This window comes from Artibeus jamaicensis, unplaced genomic scaffold (assembly GCF_021234435.1).
Source record: "Artibeus jamaicensis isolate MK-2021 breed Jamaican fruit bat unplaced genomic scaffold, CSHL_Jam_final contig_2259, whole genome shotgun sequence".
In the NCBI taxonomy this organism is placed as follows: Eukaryota; Metazoa; Chordata; class Mammalia; order Chiroptera; family Phyllostomidae; genus Artibeus; species Artibeus jamaicensis.
The window spans coordinates 4,664,482-4,688,733 of NW_026521468.1; the positions used below are offsets into that span (position 1 = coordinate 4,664,482).

Here is a 24,252-nt window from a genome sequence, read left to right on the forward strand (position 1 = left end):
GCTCAGGAGGACCTGCCAAGTGCCACTCCCAGCATTTGGTTTATACACGAGGTTCCCACACCTGTTCAGGGCCCCTCGCAGCTCATGTGGGAGCCAGAAACAGAGGTGGAGAGACTCGCCCATGACCACACAGCTAGTAAAGGTCTGTCGGCCTTCCGATCCATTCTCACAAAGCTGAATCAGTCTCTGGCCCCCGGACGTGCTGGGTCCCACACAGGAACCGGGGACCAGGATGTTTCCTGGCTGCTGTCTGCACCCACAGAAGCCTCCGGAAGCTGCAGCCCTCCTCCCAGCAGCCCATGAATTATTTAGCATCTGCACCAGCCCCAGCCCGGGACAGTCTGATCTCATCCTCCTCCATTGGGCTCAGGGGGCAGCTCTGTTTCCTTTCAAGGATGCTGATGGACCAGTGAGCTGGGGGACCCTCTGTGGTGAGTGGGTGATTGAGGGAAGGACATCGGTGACTTCCGGGAAGGGGGTTGGGGCCAGAGACCAGTTGCCTTTATAACATGAGGCAGCTTGTCGGAGGAGAGAGAGCGTGACCCAGGAATCTGACAGCTGCAGGTGCAGATCCCAGCCCTTGGTTCCCAGTTTTGTGAAACCCTTGGGTGGGATTCTTGACACCTCAGTTTGCTCATCTGTGGAAATGGAAGGACTAACACTCTGAGTTCATGTTTCATGGATGTCCCCACAAGGACGGTGGTGGTGCTGTTGGCATTGAGGGTGCTGCTCGCGTCCTACTGTGAATGCCTGGGGCAGGCCCCTCCCCAGAGAAGGATCAGACCCCAAACATCAGCAGCGGGAGGCTGAGCCCTGCCCTAGAGCCTGACCCACGGCAGCAGTGGGGCTCCCCGGCCACTGGGCCCCGTGATGCCCACCTGGAACTCGTAGTGAACCCAAAGGGCCTCCCAGGAGATCCCTTCTTGGGAACAGGGACCTGCAAGATGCTGGGACCCGTGACACGGAGGAATGTTGTAGGGTTGGCAGGATCTGGAAAAGTCAGACGTCTGCAGACCAGAAGGGGAGGCCGAGTGGGAGGCCCCCCGCCCGCCTGCCCTCCTGCCGGCTGCCCCTGCAACGGGGTCACATTGCCCTCGCCCGAGACTTTGGTCACTAGGACCTGGGACATGCAGGACAGGAAGACTTTCTACCGTTTTCTCCTCCTCTCTTTTCCTTTCTCTCGTTCTTCCCTTTTCCGTGAAAAACAGCCTCTCCCCTCTCCAATCAGCCTGTGTTGTCACTGCCACCCGTTACTTGGCCAGGCTCACAGCAGGCCCGGGCCACACTCTGCCCCTCGTCCTCCCTCCCAGAAAGACAGGCGGCTTGTACCCTGCCCAGCGTTGCCCAGTGTCTCCCCTTGGGGGGTTTTGAGGGGCTTGAGGATGGGGGTGGGGTCACGTAGGTGCACGGGGCCCCTATGCCCACCCCACCCCCACCCCGCTAGGTAATTGCCCTTCCCTGAGACTGGCCGAGGGCAACACATTTAGAGCAGATGGGTGTGCGGCCGCCATTTGCCAGTCCTCCGTGTGCAGCTCATTATAAACACACCGCATGCCGCAGGGCGGGCAAAACAGACCCGGGAAAAACATTTGGCTCGTTCGTTCATTCCTCGATCCACTCTTCATCAATATTTATTAAAGGCTGCTCCCTGCCGTCATTCTAATTAACATCAGTCCCCACACGGGACTCTGTCCCTGCACCCAGGACCGTCTGGCACGCAGTTCAGTGGTGTGTCACATGTCCCTGGGGGCAGCCACCTGCCCTCCCCTCTGCATGAATTCTCCAGCGACTTGACCGTATCAGGGCAGAGCTGGGCACAGGGCAGAGCCGCCCCTAGGTGTGCAGGTGTCTGCGGACCTGGCGGTGGGTGGTGGGGAGGGAGGGCTTCCTGGGAAGAGGTCCTGTCGGACTGGAGAGTGGAGCCAAAGGGGACCGTGGGGCTGGGGTGAAAGCATCCCTCCCCTGGTCCTAACCACCAAGGTCTGGAGGGGAGTTTCTGGGCCATTACCAGGCCCGTTCTCCACGGGGACCGGGAGCAGGGAGGGCCCTGGTGTATTAGTTTGCTGGGCAGCCTGGCAAAGGGCCGCGGACTCAGTGGCTCACACGACAGAAACGTGTCATCTCATGGTTCCGGAGGCTCATTTTAAGTTGATTGCCCTGTAAAGACCCCGTCCTTCAATCGTGTGCCATTGTGAGGAGCTAGGACTTCGCCAGTGAGTGCAGTTAGTCTGCTCTTGACCCGGCTCTGGAAGAATCTGGGAGGCCACGCCATCAGTGGTCTCTCTGATGCTCGCACTATGTTTAACAAATATTTCTGACGCCCGGGGCTGCAGAGGCCCAGTGAGGGCAGCGTTAAACTCTCACTGGGCCCCGGCCCTCCTTCCAGAGGACACACACCCTAATGCTCCAACTCCTGGGGTCCCGAGGGCAATGCAGGGGGGCTGTCTGGGGAGGCTGCAGCCCTGCTGGTCTCCTAGGGCCTGTGCCGGACCACAGAGCTCTCTGAGCCCAGGCCCACCGGTTCATTCCTTCAGCCAGTACCTGCTGAGCTGGCCACCATGTGCAGGTCCTGTCCTGTCCCATCCTGTCCCCTCCAACCCCTGTGAGCACGAGGAAGGTCCCAGGCCTCCCACAAGCCCTCACAGCAGAGCTTCCTAAACTTGTCTGATGGTTGACATCACCTGGGGATCTTGTTAAAATGACGGATTCCCGGTCCCCAGCCCTAGAGAATCCGGATGCAGGGTGTCTGAGTTGGGCCCAGGAGTCTGTATTGTTAACCAGTGCTCCGCGTGTTCTGCACAGCCAGTCAAGCTCGGGCCACTGTAGGGGGTGCCTAGATGAGGTGTATCATTACATCCCGCCCCTGACCTCGAGGTCCCAAGGGGCTGTAGGGAGGGCTGGAGGGGCTGAGCGTGGTGGCTGTGGCAACTTGTGAAAGACGCCTGCTCACCTTCTCTGGGGCTGTGGTGGGGGCAGGGCGTGTGGGGGAGAAGAGGGAGGAGGCAACCTCTGGCAGCTCCCCCAGTGCCTCCCGTGACTGGGGCTCCTTTCGGAGCCAGGCCAGGCATCCTTCTGGACTTTTCAAGGCTCCCAGAATTCCTCAAGGAGAACAGAGATGAGTGGGGCTGAGACGGTGGAGGGCCGGAGCGGGAGTCTGGGCCCCCAGGGTCCCTTGTCTGTGCCATTCCCTGGGTATGACGGAGGGAGGGGCCCTCTCTCACCCAGGCCTCCAGATGGTGCCTGGGCCCCCGGCACCACGTCTGCCTCCCAAGGTGACCCTCTGTTTTCCTGTCTTTGTTTTTACATGTTTCCCACTAAAACCACAAACTCCTGGACAGAAGAACTGTTTTATTTTTAACCTTCATGTCCCCATCTCGGGGCCCAGTGCTTGGCACAACATTGGTACCCAGGAAATGTTTGTCAAACAAATAAATGCTGCCTGGGCCTGGAGTGCCCCCTGCTGGAGGAAGAGAGCATGGCAGTGTCTTGGATCTTGGCTGGAACAGTCCACTTGGAGGGAGGTGGTGGCTTGGCCCCCTGGCTCCGGGCAGCCTGACCAGCGTGGGCTGGGGTCTGCACAGGGGTCCCTGGGCAAAGTCTCGTGGGGAGGGACAGGCTGGGCCTCTGAAAGGTGTGCTTATCATAGGATAATGAGGGGCAGGTGGGAAAGCAGCGCCCGAGCTTCTTCGGGAGAAAAACAGGAGGAGGAGTCGAAAGCAGTTTGAGTCCACTTGCAGACCAGGGAGGGCTGGGACTGAAAGCTGGGCAGCGAGGCCCAGCACTCACTCTCCCACCCAGGCATCCATCCCCGGAGCTGACTTGACTTTATGGACCCGACCCCACGGAAGGGTCGGGGCAGGGACACCGGTCTCGCAGCGCCCCGCTTTGTAGCCCCACCCAGTTCCCCTGGAGGAGCCCCCCCTTCTGCGGGGAGAGTTTCGGTGGTCCGTTGTTAGGACTAAAATAGATCCCCCCTCGGACTTCCGTGTTTCCTCCACCTGCTCCTGGGCGGGTGCTGGGTCTCTGAAACCCCAGTTCTGCCCCAACCATTCTCCACCCTCCCTGTCCCTGAGAGTGTGGGCTCCACCCAGACGGGCTGAGTCAGACTCTCAGGGCGCAGGTAGGTAGGAAAAGGGAAGGCGGCTCAGGCAGGGGCCTTTTTAAAGAAGCTCCCCAGGAGACCCCTATACATGCTGCATTGGGGCCCCTGGTGGCTTTGTAAACACAGGTGGTCAGCAGTTGGGAGAGCTAGAGGGCTGCACCTCTCACTGCTTTGCCCACCAGCCCTCCCCCCGCCGACCTCACAGGCTGCCGACCCCTGAAAGTGCCTGCCACAGAGTTGAGTCCCCTATTCTCTAGAGCTGGAAGTCTCTGCAGGGCTTAAGGTCTCCTTCTTGGGTCCCTTCTCCTGTGGCCAAAACACAGGTCAGCAGGAGCCTTGGGTGTTGCATCCTCCAACCCAGAGCCTTCTGGTGGAGAACTTGACCAGGAGGAGCAGGCAGGGAGGGGTGGGACCTGTTTCCCTTCTCTGCCTTCTCAGTTCCCAAGGCCAGGCTGCTGCCCTCTCACCCCCACCTGCAGCCTCCACCCCACCCCTCTTCCAGGACAGTCCAGCTGGTGGGGCAGCTGGGTGGTCCCAGGCTGATCTCAGAGTGGGTGGTCTGTTTGAGTATCTGAGGGCCCACTGGGTCTCACTGGCTGTAAACCAGGGTTCTAAGACACCCCAAAGCCTGAGTTCAGTGTCCCGCATTCCTCCTGGGTGGCCTGCTCTGAGCTGGGCACTGTCCTGTTTCCTCCATCACTTCTACCCCTTCTTTCGTTCCTCTACCTGCATGGAGGGCCAGCCCCCCTCTCTGAAGCCTGCAGGCCCGGTTTCCCAGGGGCTGGAACTTCCTCCTTGTTCCCAGTCCACTGCCTGGGGCATCTGGAGGGATTGGTGCCACACCCCCGATACCTGTCCAGAAGCGCCTCCATTTCCTGACTTGCAGATGGAGGCATTTACCTGCCCGAGAGAGAAAGCTGGTGGTTCTGGTAACTACCAACGGCTGGCAGAGGGCCTGCTCGTGGGTTCTAAGCACAGCAGCTTCTCCATAAGGTGCAGACTCCGCTGCTTCCTGGCTGCTGGGTCCCACGGCCCGATTTGCATTTCCTGGTTCTGGCCACCTCGGGAACTAGGACCAGGAACCACTGGACCTCCCAGCAGTGCCCTACAGCCTCCCAGCCACAGGGCTGGGTCTGACCATCTGGTCCACCTCAGCTCCACTGTCTAGTCCCTGCTCGCTCCCTCCCCACCACTCTGAGTCTCTGGGCTCCTTATGTGTCCCCTTGGGACCAACCAGAGATGGGACAGACCAGCAGGGATGGGCTGGGATGGAGCCAGGTGGCAGGAGGCAGAGCATGGAAAGTGCTGGAACTCAGAGCGCGACAGAACTGGATCGGAATGAGCTGGGAATGGAGGCCAGGCCCCGCCAGGGCGGTAAGCGGACCCTGCCTTCCACTCCACCTGCAAACAGCAGCAACACCACTTGAGGATTCCCGCCCCCAGGAGAGGTGGAGATGCCCAGGCCTCAGCTGGATGTTGTGACCACACACTTGGGCCCTTGGTTTGTCGACAGTCCCGCTATTTCCTCTCACTTTGCAGGAAAGGGAGTCAGCTCTGTAGGCACATTCGTCAGGCCGGGAAGGGTCTGGGGGGCAGGGGGAGGGGGATAAAGCAGGTGGGAAAGCCCCGCGGGGCCAAGATGGCGGAGGGCTGGGGTGGGGCGGAAAGGGGGTCTTCTTTTTTTTTAAATTTTATTTAGTTATTTTTCAAGTACAGTTTTTTGTCTATTTCTCCCATCCCAGCCCCCCCTGCCCCGTGTCCCCACCTCCCTCCCATTCCCCCCCCCCGCCCCCCAGTCCTCATCGCTGTGTCTTTCATACTTGTTCCTCAAAATCCCTCCCCATTTTCCCCCTTAAATTCCCTTCCCTCTCCCCTCTGGTCGCTCGCTGCCCACTTGTTCTCTATTTCAGTATCTTTGTTTTTATTCTGCTTGCTTGTTTGTTTTGTTGTTTAGCTTCCTGTTAAAGGTGAGATCATATGATATTTGTCTTTCACCGCCTGGCCTATTTCACTCAGCATAATGCTTTCCAGTTCCATCCATGCTGTTGCAAAGGGTAGGAGCTCCTTCTTTCTCTCTGCTGCATAGAATTCCATTGTGTATATGTACCACAATTTTTTGATCCATTCATTTACTGACGGGCACCTAAGTTGCTTCCAACTCTTGGCTATTGTAAATTGTGCTGCTATGAACATTGTGGTGCATAGGTTCTTTGAAATTGATGTTTTATGATTCTTAGGATATAATCTAGCAGTGGAATTGCTGGGTCAAAAGGCAGGTCGATTTTTATTTTTCTGAGAAAATTCCATACTGTTTTCCATAATGGTTGTACCAGTCTGCCATCCCACCAACAGTGAACTAAGGTCCCCTTTTCCCCACAACCTCTCCAACATTTGTTGTTTGTTGCTTTGTTTATGATGGCCATCCTGACCGGTGTAAAGTGGTATCTCATTGTGGTTTGAATTTGCATCTCTCTGAGAGGGGGTCTTCTGACTCATACTCACAATCAGCATCACAGTTGCCTTCCGAAGGTTTAAGTATAATTTACGCACCAGGAAACAACTCATCTCAAACATACAATTTAATAACTTTTAGTAAATTCACAGCACCGCACAACCATGACCCAAGCCCGGTTTCAGAGCACTCCCTCAAACGTGGAGTTAAGGTTCTCACGGGTGAATGTCTCCCTGCAGTCCCAGAGTGCGTGGGAAGGAGAGAAGGTAACCCTCCTACAACTGTGTCCCTGGATCCCACGGCCGGCCCACACCACAGTTTGTCTTGTCACAGATCTTGTGATTGTGAGAGCCCGGTTTTATTATTTTCCTGCCCCCCCCTCCCCCCGTGTGTTGCCTGTCAAAAACCTGGGCTCGTCGAGTCCTCTTTTGGAACCTCTCCATTGCGTAATGTACCAGGAGACTCCGAGAATGGAAGTGGGCTGGACCAGGGACCGCGGGACCTCTCAGCACGCCGCACCACCCACCTGGGCAGAGAGGAGCCGGAAACCCGAGGGAAGTGGAGAGGACCAGGCTCAGGAAGCCGAGCGCCCTCTCTGGGCCCTTCACTCGCTGGCAGCGTGGCTAATACTCAACAGCTGCCTGGAAGGGGCACAGAGGCTCAGTCCACCCAGAGTTAACGCTCACACCCTACAAAGCCCTGTTAACCCTGGGCTTGCCTGAAGTAGCCCTTGGAAAGGCACACATTCCACCAGCTTCTGGAAGTGTCTGTGCAAAGACCACCGAGGTGCTGGGACAGATGAGCAGTGAGGTCAAGGTGGTTGCATGGGAGGGGTTGGGGGGCGCTTCCGACCTTGCTGAGGCCTTGGGAGTTGGAGTCATCCCCAGAATGCCGGTAACTCACATAGTCAAGGTCAAGGGCGAATGGGACTCCCGAAGCCAAATATAAGAGGTTTTTGAACCGGCTGCCTGCGGGTTCACCCTACCCTTGGTTAGCAAAGCAGCAAGAGCTGACAGGGTGTGTTTTGTGTTCCTCTGGCCTCGCCCTGGGCTGTCCCCTGGGCAAGGAAGGAGGAGAATGCAGAGGAGAAGCAGGGGAAGCCCGTCAGTTTGGGTTCTCATGTCCCCAGTTGCCCAATCCCCTCTCCCTCCACATGCTGACCATGGGACACCCTCTACCGCCTCTCAGGGCCTCCCACCCTCCCTGTGCAGCCACCCCAGGGGAGTCACGGATCCAGGGGAGTCACGGTACACAGGTGGTACACGTCACTGGACTCCACCCAGCAGAGTCACGGTACACAGTTCAGGGGTTAACAGGATGCATGTACTAATCACGAGTTTCGGGTAGGTTGTCTCATCTCTCTGAGTCGTGAGGAGTCGAGGTGGACGTGTGTCCGTGGTGGCAGGTCAGTAATCACAGCTTAAGTGACGTAGATGAATCCCCGCCTCCGTCCTCAGGCTGAGCCTCCTGTGAAGTGGGCGTGGGCGTGGAGCAGTGTCCCAACATCAGGGCAGGGGGAACGGACTAGAATGCCACTCAGGGCCAGGACACGGGGCCGGACAGCCCCGCTCTGCCCCACGGTCACGGTCAGGGGCCCTCCCCGAAAGCTCCCCTCACCCACCACCCGCCCTGGTCCTGCTCCCTGGAGGGTTCCCTGGGTGTTACCTGTGATGTCACCTGGCAGACACCTGGGGACCTGGGAGAGGTGGGTGGCTCCCTGCAGCTTTCCGCCCAGGTGTGGGGACCCCTGGCCTCTGCTGGAGCCTGGTTGTCACAGAGGCGGAACTGGGGTGAACTGTGGGGACCCTGGTGCTCCGCTTGGTGGACTTGCACGTGCTCTTGCTGCTCTCGCCACTTCAGTTCTGTCGCTGTTTTCACCCGGGGGCGGAGTTTGGCGAGGGGGGAGAGGTCCTGGTTCCGGCTCCCTTTCCGTGGGAAGCACAGTGGGCACTGAGCCCGGGGCTGTGGGGGCTCCGTGGGGTCCCCGCTTTTGTGAAGTCCTACCCTCTCACTGTGAAAAGGGGACAGGTGGTGACAGCCCTGTCCGTGTAGGTGATCAAATACAGAAATAGACGCTGTAAGGGACAGGGGGCAGGGGGCAGGGGGCAGGGTGGGCTCAGAGGGGGGGCCTGGGGGAGGCTGGGGTGTCTTCTGAGGAGTCACCCTCCAGCTGTGGGTGCCCCGATCCCTGTGACTGTGACCCTGAGGACCCAGGCCCATGACAGCAGGGTGTGCCTCTCCTGAGCCACCCCCATCAGAGCAGGTCTCAGTCCTAGGGCCCCCGCCCAGGGCTGGGACAGGGCCTGCAGGGGGTAGTGGCCCCAGGGATGGTGGAGCTCCCAGGCCTCTGGCTGGGACTGCCACCCCTCAGCCGCAGCTTCCTCTTCCTCTCTGTTTGCCCAACCTTGCGCGCGGGGCCCAGCAGGGCAGTGTGCTACAGGCTGACCTGACCAGCAGGTGGTGGCCTGTGGGGTGCACTGGAAAAGGGGTTTTTCAAGTTGTTTTGAAGGTCCAGCCACATGGGGTAGCTTTCCCAGAAGTGGGCAGGAGGGTGGGGTCGGGCAGTCCCCAGGGTTGTGAGGCCCACAGGCAGGCAGGCCAGTTGGGGGCGGGGCCAGGCCACAGATGCTGGTCTCACACGGGGACTGCAGGGGAAGGGAAACCAGAGGCTCTGTCCGGGTCCCTGCTGCCCCTCCCCCACTGCTTCTCGTCCAGTCACCCGTGTACCTTGTGATCGACAGCAGTTATCCATCTCTGGGGATGTCCATTCCACCATGACCCAGGCACCGGGCTGGCAGGATCACCCACCTGGCCGCTCTTCCCACGCAGCCTCGTCTTGGGGCCACTCCCACCGCACTGCTGGCGTGGGGCAGCCTCCCGGCCTTTAGGCTGCCCCTGGGCCCCTCGCTCAGGGGGAGGAAGAGGCAGAGCGAGTGGGGAGCCACCGATCGGCCTGGCGAGAGGGCAGCTCTGACTGTGCTGCCCCGCAGAGGGAAGTGCTGCTGAGAGTCCCACCACTCCATCCTCCCCAAGTCCTTTCTGGGGCCCCTACGCTTTGCAGGGCTCGAAGTTGCTGCAGGCCTGCCCAGAGAGCCCCGGTCGGCACCGGCAAGGCCCCGCCCACTGGGCCCAGGTCCACACTGGGGAGAGGTCTTGTGGGCGCAGGGCCCTACCTGACCAGGGAACTCGGGGCTACACCCAGGGGCGGGGGAGGGGAGCCTTTGCATGTCTGACAATGGGTAGTAGGGAGCAGCGGGAAAACTGCCATTTCCTTAATTTTTTACGTTGAATTTATTGGGGTGACATTGCTTAACAAAATGATAAACATTTCAGGTGTACAGGTCTGTGATACGTCATCTGTACACTGTATTGTGTGTTCACCACCCCAAGTCAAGTCTCCTTCCACCAACATTTACCCCCGCCCCCCGCGGATTTACCATCTTCTACCCTCCCCCGGCACCACCCCTTCCCCTCCCTTAATTTTCTGACACCACACAGACAGGCTGCCGTGGGCTCCGCGGGTGTGGGTGGCGGGTTCGATGCCCTGGCTCTTCTCCCTCCGCTGTGGTTCCAGTGTGTGTCTGGGCCCCCAGGGAGTGGCAGATCCCACTGTGTGTGTGAAGCCTACTTCTCGGGATCGAATCCTAGTTCCCCGTTGCTTTTCATCAGAGATGCATTCCGGGGAGAGGGGGCGCCCACGGATGTAATTGCCTCCCAGTGGAGTATTTCGTAATTATTACACTAGTTATTCCCACGGATGAGCTATTATTATTCTCGGCATTCGACGGGAGCCACGGGTGTTGTTCAAGGTCGCACCGGAGGTACGCGGAGGAGCTGCAGGAGAACCCACCCCGTCTCCCACTTCTCAGTCCAGGGCACCCCCCTCTTCACCCTGATGCTCCTCACCACGCCTTTCAGTGGTTGGACTGCAAAATAAACATTGTCCGGGAAACTCTGCAAGTATCTGTCATGTAGACTGACAAGTGTGATACCTCTTCTGCCCTTCCCTGTCCAGTTCAAGGTCAAGGTCTTTACGAGCGTTAATTAGTCTATGACTGCATTGCTACAAACATCCTCCTCATTCCTACCAAAGTGTCCGTGGAACCTTCCAGAAGGAGAACCAGCAAGTTTCTTTAGTTCCCTTGAGCACCCCCGGGAAAGGTACCCTTGTCCCCGACATGTGTCCTGCCCTGAGCTGGGTCCAGTGGGGGGTTGCACAGGGAGAAAGGTCACAGCCCGAAGGGCTTCGGGTGAAGTTGAGGGCCTGGTTCCAAGACTAGAGAGCGTCTAGGGACTCTGAGGTCCTTGTGCCCATCAGGGGGTCCAGGCCTTGAACTGGGTTCTTGTGGAAAGGGAGCTCCCCGGGGTGGCCTTCCTGAGCGTTGCCCAGGGCTCCCCCACCTCGGGTCAAGGTCCCACCCTGACCACCCACCACGAGGGCCCGACTGGAAGGAGATGTGGCCCTGTGGCTCTGCAGGATGTGCGAGAGGGGAGCTGCGGGTTCCGGGGTGTTTCAGCCGGCCCCCCAGGCTTTCTCCATTTTCTGACCAGCTCTAGGAACAAAACTAAATCGAAGCTGAACAAGGAAGCAGCCGGCACAAAGGAAAGCAGAAGTGGAAGCCCGGGAGACTGGGCCCTCCCCTGGAGGGGGACCGCAGCCCCAGGTCCTGCAGGCATCAGGTGACTTCCTGGGGAGATGGCCCGGCAGGACCCGGCTCTGTGGCTTCAGGCATCTCTGCTGCTTCTCTGGGTCCCAGGTGAGGGGTCGGTTGAGGGGGGGGCGCCTGCGGGAGGGGTTCCGTGAAGCAGTCTCAGTCTGGGCTCTGTATGAGCTCAGGATGGGGCCCCCTCGGTCCCCCAGGCACAAGGGACGGATGAAAGGGCCGTACCCAGGGGAGCAGAAGGGGCGAGGGCCTGACTTCTTGGCATCCACCCAATCTTAGATGAGCCACGGTGGGGGTGGGACATGGTGCAGAGGGATGGGCGCAGGAGGAGGGGCTTTTTGGGAGGTTGAGAGGCTGCCCTGAGCACACCTAGGGGGCTATTTGTTTGGGAGGCGCCCTCCTGGTCCCCAAGTGTGAAGGAAGGGTGGGGGCTGGGTGGGAGCACGGTGCTCTTGTGGTCTTGGGAACAAGGACAGCTGTAGGCAGGGCCCCTTGAGAGGAGAGAGCCTGGGGGCCAGCAGGGAGATGGGGACAGAGGGGAGGCTGGGAGGAGGAAGTGGGGGAAGAAGCTTTCTCCAGGGAGAAAGACTAGAACCTCCCCCCTCCCCCACTCATCTTCTGCGCCTCCTCAGACAGGCCCTGCAGTTGGACGGGCTTCTCCCTGGAAGATCTGCAATCTTTCTGGTCGTTTTGCTCAGAAATGAATGGCGCGTTTTCTTCTGTTTCATTTGCTAACTTGGCTGTCTGTCGGGAAGTTACAACTCTGTGAATTCATTTGGACAGAGCCGTCCTCTCCCCACCGTTTGTGCACCGACCCTGCCAGGTGTCCGGGGTTCTCATGGGACCTGCCCTGCCGGCCAGGGAGCTCGAGATTCCCTCCTGACACCTGACTCCTCCTCACTTTCTCTCACTGGCCACGAGCCGGGGGTGGCCCCAATGATGCCCAGGACCAAGGTAGCACGGCCACCCCTGCCTTGTCACTGACCAGGGCAGGGGCCCAGTGCTTCCCATGAGGTCTGAAGGAAGCAGACCTGCTGTGTCTCTTTATGAAACATTTTAAAATCAGCAACAACATTTGCTGATTGGCATCAGGTGCCTTTTCATTATCCGTGGAGTTGATGATACTTTTCTCCTTTAAACCATTAAGGTGGTGCGTGATATAAGAGGGTTGGCCGGATTTCAGTGTCAGAGTATCATGCCGACTTCACGAAAAGAATTGGGGAGGTTTATTTTGTTGCTCTAGTCTCTGCAAATGCCGAACTGCCGTTGGAAGTCTGTCACTTGAAAGGTTGAGAGAACTAACTTGGGAAATTGTCTGGGTTTTGCTCTTTCTTTTTTTTTTTTAAGGGAAAACATTTTTCTCCCCCAAACCCCGCTTTACTGAGGCATATTTAACAAAAAAAAAAAATGGAATATTTACGCTGCGCGCAGTGCCCTGAGGTGCGGACACACAGTGAAGTGACCCGCACGTTAACTCACACAGTCATCGCCGGGAAGGGCCCCTAGTTGATCATAGTTTTCACTACTGGTCTGCATTAAAAACGCGTTTGGGGCCAATGCTGGTCATTCGTATTGTCCTAGAAAATCACCAGTTTCATCCAAGTTTACAGACTTATTTGTAGAGATTTGCAGATCACCCTGGTTAATTTCTTTCTGGCTGTGTGTGTGAGTGTGTATGTGTCTGTGTGTGTGTTTGAGAGAGTGTGTGTGTGTCAGTGTGTGTGAGTCTTCTCCTTTTCTCCTTGATCAGACCACCCGCTAGAATGTCTATTTTATTACCTGTCTCTCCCGACAGAAGGATCCGTTTTCCAACGTGCACACTGATTGCGCTGTTTTTCTGTCTCGTGACTCACTGATTTCTGCTTTGTCTCTGCTTTTCCCCTCCTCCCGGGTCGGGGGCTCCCGTGTGCCCCTTTCTGACTGTCTGAGTGGGAGGATCTGTTCCTTTCTTTGGGATTTGGTGAAGAGGGACTTTGTGACCCTAAAGTAAAAAACGGGACAACAGAGGGACCTTTCCTTGGAAGAGTTTTGGGAAAGGCGGGGACCCTGGCCCCAGGGTGGTACCCAGGCTCCTTGTGGCTGGTGAGCAGGGAGGGGAAGGTGGTAACTGTTGGATGGAGTCAAACGAGGAGACCCAGGCAGGAGGGTTGTGGGCGTGACAGCTGCAGGTGTGTGGGTGGGGGCGGGCCGCAGGTTTCCTGACGCCTCCCTGTCTCTCAAGTTATCATGACACCTTCATAGGGGCAGAGGCTTAGGGGAGAAGGTGATGACATTATTCCCCCCAAGATTTCAGATGTAAAGTGGAGAAAAGCCAATGGTGGGGGTGATGGGCTGCGGACAGAGAAAAGGGGGGAGGGACAGAGGGAGGACACAGAAGAACAAGCAGAAAGGAGCCTTGGCCGGGTGGCTCGGCTGGTCGGACCGTTGTTCCCTGCACCGAAACCACTGCGGGTTTGATTCCCGGCCAGAGCACACACCTAGGCTGTGCATTCCACTCCTAGTCAGGCTGCGTGTGGGAGGGAACCAACCGATATTTCTCTCTCACATCGATATTTCTCTCTCTCCCTCTCCCAGCACTAAACACATAGCCTGGGGTGAGGATTTAAAAAGAAAAGAACAAGCACAGAAGAAAGCCAGACACTAGAGCTGGACAGACGGACAGGATTGGGCATTGTGGGTGGGTGATGGGGTGACCCACGTCCGGCAGGGGAGCCAGGGCCAGGCAGAGAAAGGTGACAAGGAGAGGACAACCGAGGAGAGTGGGGAGCAGAGTCACAACACGGGGACCAGGAACCTCGCCGGGGATGATGAAGGAAGCGGACGCGTTTTTACTGAGCACTGGGTCTCTGTCGATCTTAGTGGTCTGTGTGTTCCTAGGAAACCGCACATTCACCCAGAGCCCCACACTTACCCGCCCAGAATCTGTGCCAAGTACCATCCTGGTTCTCTTCATTCTCTCTGTATCTGGGTTGTTTTCTCTGCTCACTTCTTCGTTTGGCTAGACAGAGGGATAACGGGTTCATTAGACTGGATCGTGTGAAATTCCTGGTTCCTTGGGCAAACATAGGTAGGTATTCAGCAATTTCGTGCATCTCAATCCAATATTATTTACCAGGCATTTTACACCTGTTATCTCACTCAGAGTCCCAAATACAATGTGAGGCCCACCAATTATCACCACTTTGCCGATAAGGCACCGGACGCTCAGAGAGGTTAAGTAACTTGCCCCAGGACACACAGCTGATTTGTGACAGAGCTGAGACGTACACTCTGATGCCCCCTTCACCCACCTTTGCAGTCATTAGTATCGTGGTAAATGTCACACCTGTGGCACAGCTGGCTTCTCTACAGGGCGCCTGCTCACCCAGGCCAGTGGGGGAGGCCCTGTGGACCCCCTGGAGAGGGACTGGCAGGACTCTGTGGTCGTGGCACCGTGACACAGAGCTGCAAGGGGGTGGGGGAGGGGCTCACACTGAAATGTTACTGTGGCGAGAGCAGGGTGCGGGGGCCAGTCCTTATGTCCTGACACGTTTGGAAGTGGGAGGCCCCTGGGCAGTGAGGAGTGGGCAGGGCAGCAAGAACGGAGGTTGGGGTCTAGATCAACATACTGGGGGGACAGAGAGGAAGGGGAGGACACTCACGATGTGATCTGGCTGATGTGACGTGGTGGTCCCTGGGTACCCCGGCCCAGGTCCATCTGGTGAGGAGTGGGGACTGGGCTGTGTCTTCCAGGCTGCTGGTCCCTGAGCGGCCCCCGCACCGTGAGGGGCACCGTGGGGGGATCCCTGAGCGTGCAGTGTCGGTACGAGGAGGAGTTCAGAGAAAATAACAAATACTGGTGTGAAAGCCCACGTCTGCGTCTGCTGAAGAAGAAGATCGTGGAGACCACGAGGTCAGAGAGAGAAGTGAGGAACGGCCACGTGTCCATCAGGGACCATCCAGCAAACCTCACCTTCACTGTGACCTTGGAGGGACTCACAAAGCGTGATGAAGGCAAATACTGGTGTGGGATCGATGCATCACTGAGCCAAAGAATTCTGGACCCCAACTTCGAGGTTGAGGTGATTGTGTCCGCAGGTGAGCCCCACGCCCCCTGCCCTTGTCCCAGCGCCAGGCTGCCTGAAGAATCTCAGGCGGGAACAGCCGAGGCAGGGATCAGACCAGAGCAAACTGTGAGTGTGAGTGTGAGAGAGAGAGAGAGTGTGTGTGTGTGTGTGTGTGTGTGTGTGTGTGTGGAGAAGGAGAGGAAGAGTCAGTGAGAAAGGAACATCGGAAGGCTTCCTGGAGGAGCTGGCACCTGCACTCAGTCTTGAAGGATGAGAAGGTGCTTGCCTGGTGAAGAGGAGGCTGAGAGAGCTGAGCATGCAAAAGAGAAAGAGAGAGAGAGAGAGAGAGAGGAGACTCCGTGGGTCAGCCCAGCAGAAACCCAGGGCTGCATGGGGGGGCTGAGGAGGCGGAGAGCAGGGGGAGCTCCAACAAGTGACAGATCTGCCCCTGAGCAGGCACCTATGTCAGGGAGCACGTGGCAGTGGCTGGCGGGGGGGACAAGACAGGTGCAGAGGTGACGTAGGGCCTCTCTGGAGGCCGTGACCCTCCTGGGCAGGATGGAATCGGGACTCTCAGGGGTGGTAGCTGCATCCTATTGGAAAACTCGAACTTGGCCCAGGGCGGTCCTAGGGAGACTCTGGCCATCCTGAGTGAGCATTTTGTGTGAAGTCAGACCACAAAGGTGTTGTCCGGGGCGGGAGAGCCAGAAGAGAGACCCGTGGGTCTGATTTGTGTTTCTGCACCAGCATCAACACCAGCACCGCAGCCACCTACTGCAGCCAGGACCTGGACCACCCCCACAACCACGACAACAACCACAGCCCAAATCACGACTGTGTCCACAGCTCCAACCACAGTGAAGGTCACCCACAGACTGAATGGCCAGGAAGACCCTCCACCGAGCCACGGGTAAGGTCCCCGCATCCTGGAGGTGGGCCTGCTCCCCAGGAGGAGCACATGGCTGCCACCTCCTTCCCTGCCGGCTGGATCGCCGGCTGTCCTTGGCCAGGCCTGGGCCGGAAGCCGCGCTGTCTCTTAGCTCGGGCTGGTGAGGCCACGCTGGGCCTGCCCTGGGGTCTGAGAGAGGCTTCTCAGGGTGTCATGCTGCCGGACAGGGGCCAACTACCTCCATGAGTGACCCCATATGCCCCTCACTGTCACCCTCCACCTTACTGCTCTCACTTTACAGATGAGTAAACTGAGGTTCGGGGAGGCGAAGCGATTTGCTGGGTCACGCAGCTACCAGAGGCCGGTTGGGCTTCTAACGCAGGGTCATGTGATCCCAAAGTCCTAGGCTCTTCCTTCTGAACAAGCACTTCCTGACCTTCTCTGGGGTTGCAAACCCCAGGAGGATCTGACCAGGAAAATGCACCCTGTCCTAAGCCACCCCTGGGTCACCACCTGGTGGCTGGTGACTCAGGCCCGGCACTGGCCCCTGGAGTGAGCACAGGCCGGCAGATTAAGGGCCCGGTCCCATGCGACTGCCCACTTCCGACGTCAGAGCACTTCGGGGATCCCCAGGCCATTGCACTTCTGACCGACTGGCTACAAATTAGGGGGCCACCAACCCCCTGGGCTTTGATAACTGGTTAGATCACTGGCAAAAATGCAAGAAAGAGCCATAGCAGTTTTAGAAATAAAGGCTGGGACCAGCCAAATAAAGAGATATGGAAGGTTCTGGCTGCAGAGCTTCCACACCCCCCCAGTAGAGTTGGGGGCCTCCCCCTCCTGGAACATCGAGGTGTCTGACAACCGGGAAGCTCCTTCAAGCTCTGGTGTACACAGTTTGTTGTTGTTGTTGTTTAGAGAGAGGGGAAGGGAAGGAAAAAGAGAGGGAGAGAAATATCACTGTGTGGTTGCCTCTCCCAGGGCCCCCACTGGGGACCTGGCCCCCACAAGCCAGGCATGTGCCCTGACCAGGAATCGAACCACGACCCCCTGGTTCTCAGCCTGCGCGCAATCCACTGGGCTACACCAGCCAGGGCTCCACAGTTTTATTTGGGATTTATTATGTAGATTGATGGGCCGAACCACGGACCGCACACGTGAACTCAGTTCCCAGCCCCCTTCACCCGCTGCAGGTCAGGCTGGCTCAGAGCCCCAAACCTCTAAACCCATGGCTGTTCCTTCTGGTGACCAGCCCCATCCTGAGTCATCTCGTCTCTCTCGGGGGCAGATGCAAGGGGTTTGTGAATCGCAAGAGACACCTGAGGGTGTGGGGCCTGCCTCCCCAGAGCCAGGGGCAGGGCCAGTCACACCCTTCACGACAGATTCCTCCCCAACCTTCCCCCCCCCCCCTAGACAGTCTTCACATCAGGCAGAATGAAACTCAGGCCCCAAACACGCCGCTTCCCGAAATGGCTCTGCAGGTACACAGGTGGGGGCAGAGGCAGCTGCTGAGGGGCTTGATGATTTGGGGAGAGGGCGGTGCCACTTTAAGAAAGGCTAGGACATTATGAAGGCCAACTAGGGGTGAAAGAAGGGGAGCAAACCAGTGAGGGGCCTGAACCCTAATTCATGTCAGCAGGTCTGCTGCGACTGTCCACGTGTGTTGTGGGGGGAGCTACAGGTGATTTTTCACCGCAGTATTTGTCATTGCAAAAGAGAAGTGCCCAGTAGGAGGGACAAGTTAAATAAATGATGGCCCGTCCATCCAGGCAGCAGAATTCTGTGTGGCTGTCGGACAGAGTGGGTGGGGAGGGGAGGCCAGGCGGGGGGTACTTTAAACTGACTTGGAAAGAACTCCAAGATGTAGCATCTTCTGTTTGTTTTTTCCCATCCTCTTCCAAGTCCGAGGTGCATTGGTTTTGGGGTTTGGTGGGGTTTTTTTGAGATTTTATTTCTTTATTTGTAGAGAGAGGGGAAGGGAGGGAGAAAGAGAGGGAGGGAAAGAGAAATATGAGAGAGAAACATCGATCCATTGCCTCTCTTACGTGCCTGGACCAGGAACCGAACCTGCAGCCCAGGCGTGTGCCCTGCCCAGGGGTGAGCCCAGTGACCCTTCACTTGGTAAAATGACGCCCAACCCACTGAGCCACAGCAGTCAGGGCGCATGATGCACTGTTAAGTAAAAAACTAGAGTTTATACTGTCCTTGGTGTGAACAAAAGGAGGAAAGTAACATTCATGCCCATTTTCTTGCATCTGAGTAGAGAGCCTCCAGAGGATTCTGCAGGGTGCGCCATGTGTGCGGTTCAGGGACCTGGGCGGGTGAGGGGAGGTGCAGAAAGGGTTCCACTGTCTGGTTTCTGCGTGACCTCGTGCATCCGTGGAAACCAAGGGGGGAAGGCAGGCCCGCCCCACCCCGCACCTCCCTTGTGCCCCTGCAGGCTCCTCGTGCTGCTCTCCTTGCTGGTGCTCCTGGTGTTTCTCCTGGTGGGGGCCTCGCTGCTGGCCTGGAGGATGGTTCGGAGGCGGATCAAAGGTGCGTTTGCACCCTGTCCCTCTGCCCCCCCACCCCAGGGTGGGCATGGAACGCGTGTCCTCAGGCTGCACATCCTGGGTGACCCTAGTGGGCGGACCCAGAGCAGGCGACCTTGTATGGCGCAAACTGGCCATGGGAGGCAGGTCCCCGAGAGGCCGTTCCCATGGCGGGGCCTTGATGGGGGGTGGGTTGCCCTGTGAAGCCCTGGTCCTCTTCTGTGTAAGACCTTTCTGTGACCTCCCACATCCTCAGGTGTCTGGGCCCCTACAGGACAGTCTCAACCCTCCGCCATCAGGCCCTGCCCACCCCTCCTGCCCGTCCTTGCACCCTGAAAGGTAGACGTTCCCAACTTCCTGTCAGTTGCCAAGGCCCAGGCCCTAGTCTCGCCTTCCCTGCCGCTCTGGGCACCGCCCTCCAGCCCTGCCTCACGCCTCATGGGCCCTGAGGGCTGCCCTTAGATTTCCTGTCCTCCAGGGCCTTTTCCTGGCCCCCATAGAGCAACCTGGGGGCCCTCCTGGGCACACCTCTGTATCTGCACCGTCACGCCCTTTTTTCCACCAAATCGGCACCACCTGCTTCCTCACCTGCCTGCCTCCAGCCCGCACAAACCCTTAAGATCAGGGGCCACGACTCGAGAAGGCACACAGTCGGTATCTGTTGCATTGATATGTCAATGTTACTTAATATTGCCAGCCGCAGTGGGCAGCCAGAGAGCTCCAGGCCTCCCGTGGCCCAGTTACTCTCCTCTGGGCTCAGATGCAAAGAGACCACATGTGGGTGCAGCCAGCACCCAGCCTGACACTCAGTGCGTGGGTGCTCAGTCAACACTGGGAGAGAGAATTGGATACGAAGGGAGGGCGTGGCCTTCCCCCCTTGCTGGCTGGAGGCCCACAGTCACACGTGACGCGCAGACTTCTGCCTGAGACCAAGTGCGAGCCTAGAGTTTCCTCCCCAGCCTAAGAGTTTTCTTGATTTCCAGAGCAGAGGGTTCTCCGGGGAATCTTTGTGTTCAGCCTCTTAAAGGTGAGCGGGGAGGGTGGTCTCCCTCCACGCGCAGCTGCAGCGCTACCTGGGCGCTGGAACGTCATGTTGGCACGGGGTGGGGGACCACTGCCTCCCGTTCTCCAGCCCCTCCACCCTGCCAAGGGCCCCCAGCCTCCCCGCCCCCACCACGCTCAGGCCTGTGAAAGCGGAGTGGCCATCAGCCAGTTGCTGTTCCCCATCTGCCGCTCACACTCATTTTCCTGGGCCTCCCTTTAAACTTCCATCCACTCGTGGACGCTGCCTGCCACGTGGGGATTTTCCCAGCCTGGTCCCCAAATCTGCGGGTCCCAGCGATCCCTGCAGTGCCCTTTCGCCTAGAAAAGTTCCCCTTTTACAAAAGAGGGGGGAGTGATGGTTGTAGGCAACTCAAAAGTAAGTGAAGGCACAACAGAGGAAATAAACTAGTTATTATAAATAAAAACTAAAGTTCCCACCTCCCGGAGAAAACCAGCCCAGTGGAGGTGTGTTCTCCAGTCTCGTTCTGGGTGCCTGTTTATGCGCATCTTGTTTAAAAGGTTGCTTCACACCATTATTCCTCTTTTAAACCCGTTGTTTTCTTTCTGCACTTAATGGATTATTTTTTCCCTGGGACAAAAGTCGGGCTTTCTGTTCAAATACCCGGACTCTCCCCGCGCCCCCAGCTTTGCTGGTCTCTGCTCCTGTCTCCTGACCTCGTCCAGGCTGACTTCCCATGGTCCCCACTCCTGTCCCCTCAGCCGCTCCAGTTCCCCCTTCAGCCTGCTCTTTTCATTCATTCATTCATTCATTCATTCATTCATTCATTCATTCACTCACTCACTCACTCACGCACATATTCACTCACTCCCTCGCTCACTCCCACAGCAAAGTCCTGAGCACCTACTGTGCGTCAGGCCCTGTGCTGGGTGCTGGGGGTCACTGTCGTTCTCAGGGTCGACTGGGTTCCACTGTCCAGCTGGCCACTGCTGAACTTCCTCAATGCCGCCTTCCCTCCCCGGGGATGTGCTCCTGTCTCTTTGCCGCCTGCTCTTTCCGTCCTTCCCACAGAGCGGGTGGGGGCGGTGCGGACCCGCATGCAGCACTTGGGACAGAGCGTGTTCACACCTCAGGCTCCTGGGTGTGGGTTCTGTCGGTTCAACTGAGCAGGCTCGGAGAGCACGTCTGTCATACGTGATCTCCTGTCCCTGACTGTGGGTATCTCATCACGGACTTGGGGGGATCCCTGCAGGGTGGATAGTGCCCCTACCTGCGGCACCCACTGCAGACTCAGGGGTGCCATGCACCTACCCCAAGGGCACTCGACTGTGCACATCACCCACTGCCCCCAGAGCCCGGGGCCCCGGGCTGGAAGGGCCCAGGCTGGAGGGGCCAGGGAGCGCAGAGCTGTGCGCAGAGGCAGGGCTTTTGCAGAGCTGCCCTGCAGGAGCAGCAGTGACAGGCCATGTCCCTGAGCTGCAACCCTGCTGAGCTGCTGGGCCTCCTGCGCCTGAGGGACAGGCCACCCCCAGGCCAGGGGCGGTGCGGAAGACCATGGTGACCTGTGGTTTGATGCAGGCCTAAGTCTTTTCAAGCACAGTTCCCTTCACTAATTTTAGGATTTTTTCAAGCCGGGCTGCTGAACCGCACCGCCAGCGCCTCTGAGTCCGTGTGTCTGGGGCAGGGCCTATGGATCTGCACTTTTTTTGCTGTTGTGGTTAAAAGCACACGTCATCCTAACCAGTTTCAAGTTTACAGCTCAGTGGTGTTAAGCGTATTCGTGTTGTTGGCTAAGAGACCCCCGGAACTCTCTCGTCTTGCCCTCACGGCCTCTCAGACAGGCAGCCTGTCTTTCCTGGGGACCATCTCCAGGGCGGAGACGAGCTTTGCCTGCCACTCTCCAGGCCTTCCTGCTTCTTCGGTTATTCGTTCACTCACCTGTTCACTCCTTGGTTCACTTCCTCATCCCCTCCTGGACCCTCTCAACAAGCCCTTGAGTGCCAGCTGCCCTGCAGATCAGAAGTCTCTGGGGAAAGACCTCTGTCCAGATGGGTCACAGGGACCACTGTCCCTGCCTTGCTCTGGGACAAACCTCACTCTCTCCTTGTCTCTTTAGCTGATAAGAAACCAGAGCCACCCCGGAACCCCAGCGAGGTAAGAAAGGCCACCAGGGGGAGTGTTGGGGGATGGGCAGGGCACAGGGGCGTTGGGTTGGGCCGTCCCACCAGCCAGTACAGGTCTGGGTGGGTCATCGATGGAGGAATGGGGTGCTCACACAAACAGGAAGACCCGCGCCCTCGAGATGGGGGCACTGGGGCTTGTCTTGAGCTCTGGTCAGTCTGCCCCGCCCGCCACCTCCCAGGAAAGTGGAATGAGGGAAGGCTTGGACAGCGTTCACACGTTGCCCACGGAGGACCAGAGGGGGACGGGGGACACAGGGCAGGAAGCTGGCCCTGGGGCCCCCAGAGCATAGAGGGGAGGGGAGACATCTTCAGGGAATCCAGAACAGAGGCCTGTGTGGGGGCTCCATGGGTGGTCGCCAAACCTCGCCACTCCCGCCCACCCCAGGCCGCCCAGGAGAGTGAGCCCTGCTATGCCAATTTGGAGCTGCAGACTTGGTCCCTTCTGGAGGCGCCCGTGCGGCCGGAGCAGGTGGAGGCGGAATACAGCACCGTGGTGAGTGCGAGGGCCCGGCTCCGGCACGGGGACCCCGGAGTAGGCCGGAGGCGTCACCGTGGGGGTGGCACGGTGATCTCGTGTCTTTGTGGGACAGAGCCACGCAGGAAATGGGGCAGGTGTAGATTTTGCCGGATCCTGGTGCCATTGTGGCTGGGCATGGGGGTGGGGGCTGGGACAGGGACACAGAGGGGCTATTCAGATGCCTGGTGACGATGGCCCTAATAGCTAACAAAGTACCGCTTTTCTTAAGCACCTACTGTGTACCAAGGGCCCACTATTAAAGCCCGTGTGTTATTTCTCACCATTGTCCCATCACCTCTGTGGCATCAAGCCTGCTTTTCAGGTTTTCATGGATGACCCGCCGCAAGCCAACCCCCAGGCAGAGCCGCTGTAAAGTGAAGCAGTGGAGGGACCTCCCTCAGCAAACGACACCACCCTTAGTGAAAGGGGACAAGCTGGGGAGACGCAGGGGAGAGAGTTAAGCATCAGACATGTGGCCCTGGGACTGCAACGCCCTGGTCTCTCTAACGCAGAGACCAGTGATCTCAGAGTGGGCCTCAGGACCCCCGGCTCCGATGCCGTGTGCTGGACCGGGCGGGGTGGGGCAGCAGGCGGGCGGACAGGGTCCCGGAGCCCAGGCCTTTTGGGAGGAAGAGGGCAGGACAGTGGGGAAGGCTGGATTCCCCAGGGGAGCCTCCCTGTGGCCCCCTCGGGTGTCCCGCTCCCCTCCTGGGCTGGGGTCCACGATGCCCCCACCTGTCCCTGAGTCTCGGTCTCTCCCCCAGCAAGCCCCCCAGGAAGACCCCCAGTACACCACAGTGGTGTTCAACTCCCAGAATCAGGATTCGAAGGACAACAGTGATCCTGCCCAGAGACCTCCACAGCTAGAACCGGTGTACAGCGTGATCAAGAAGACCTAAGCCTGACTCCAGCCCCGACGCCCGGAGTCTCGGTGGGCCACAGGGAGCCCAGGCCCGGCCCCAGCCTGCTCCCCTCCACGGTGATCAACAAGGCAGCCGGGCTCCTGCGGGCTGTCCCTCTCGCACTGGGGACCTGTGGGATTCCCTGCCGTCCTGCCGGCTGTTGTCCCATCTTCTGTCTCTCTGCCTCATCTCAGCCGTATGTGAGATGGAAGCTCCGTCCCGTGGGAGTCCAGGAAGAGATGTGGCTCGTGGGGGGCATCTGGGCTTGCCGGGGAGGGGGGACCTGAAGGAGGTCACCAGGGCACCGAGATGGGGACCCCTAACCTCCAAGACGGGGAGACGGTGGCCAAGGAGAGCTTGCCTGTGGCTCCAAGACCGGCAGCGGGCAGCAGCCTCAGGTCCCCTGGACTCTAACATAGATTTATTTTTCATATAAGAGACATCAATAATGTTTAAAATGCCTTAGGAGGAGGTAGGTAACAGGAACCTGATCAAGAAAACAAACAAACAAGCAAAAAAACTGAAGACACTGAAATAGAGAACAGACTGACAGTGACCAGAGGGGAGGGAATTTCAGGGGAAAAGGGAAGGGTTTGCAGGAACAAGTATAAGAGACACATGGACAATAACAGGGCGGGGGGGGGGGCGGGGAGAATGGGAGGGCTGGGGGGGTGGGCTGCATTGGGAGTAAAAGGCAGAAAACTGCACTTGAACAATTGAAATGAAATGAAATAAAATACCTTAGGAGGGAAATTGTTTGAACAGTGCCTTCTCTGCATCCGCGATCTCCTGTTAAAGAATGCTCCTGCCCGTGACCCCAGATGAGCGCAGAGACGCTGGAAGGGTCCAAGGGGGTGGGGACATCCTGAGAGACGCCATCACTGGGCAGGAAAGAAACAGCCGCAGCTCGTTCTCTCCGAGTCGGGGTCTCAAAGTGGCTGCAAAGGGCGTCCTGAGGCCTCA

General features: G+C 58.2%; 1 protein-coding gene and 1 long non-coding RNA gene across 5 annotated transcripts; one reads left to right on the plus strand and one right to left on the minus strand.

Annotated features, from left to right (window-relative positions):
- On the plus strand, positions 1–23,945 carry CD300A (CD300a molecule). Of its 3 annotated transcripts, none has more exons than XM_037167269.2 (8): positions 1–431; positions 11,106–11,311; positions 14,951–15,295; positions 16,012–16,174; positions 18,594–18,688; positions 21,804–21,841; positions 22,256–22,363; positions 23,152–23,945. In XM_037167269.2, exons 2-8 carry the CDS (start codon positions 11,251–11,253, stop codon positions 23,284–23,286), a joined length of 945 nt encoding a protein of 314 aa, XP_037023164.2. In that variant the 5' UTR covers positions 1–431; positions 11,106–11,250; the 3' UTR covers positions 23,287–23,945. The 3 variants fall into 3 exon arrangements, with proteins under 3 accessions (XP_037023164.2, XP_037023163.2, XP_037023165.2); XM_037167268.2 differs by lacking the exon at positions 1–431 and adding an exon at positions 6,338–7,959 and having other exon boundaries at positions 10,570–11,311; XM_037167270.2 differs by lacking the exon at positions 1–431 and adding an exon at positions 6,338–7,959.
- Positions 6,667–9,581, minus strand: LOC119065291 (uncharacterized). 2 transcript variants are annotated; one of them, XR_008390510.1, is made up of 3 exons: positions 9,282–9,581; positions 8,220–9,031; positions 6,667–8,021 (listed from the first exon to the last, which is right to left on the minus strand). It is a non-coding gene; the product is annotated as an uncharacterized LOC119065291 (long non-coding RNA). The 2 variants fall into 2 exon arrangements; XR_008390509.1 differs by having other exon boundaries at positions 8,220–9,581.
- Positions 23,946–24,252: the final 307 nt, after the last annotated feature.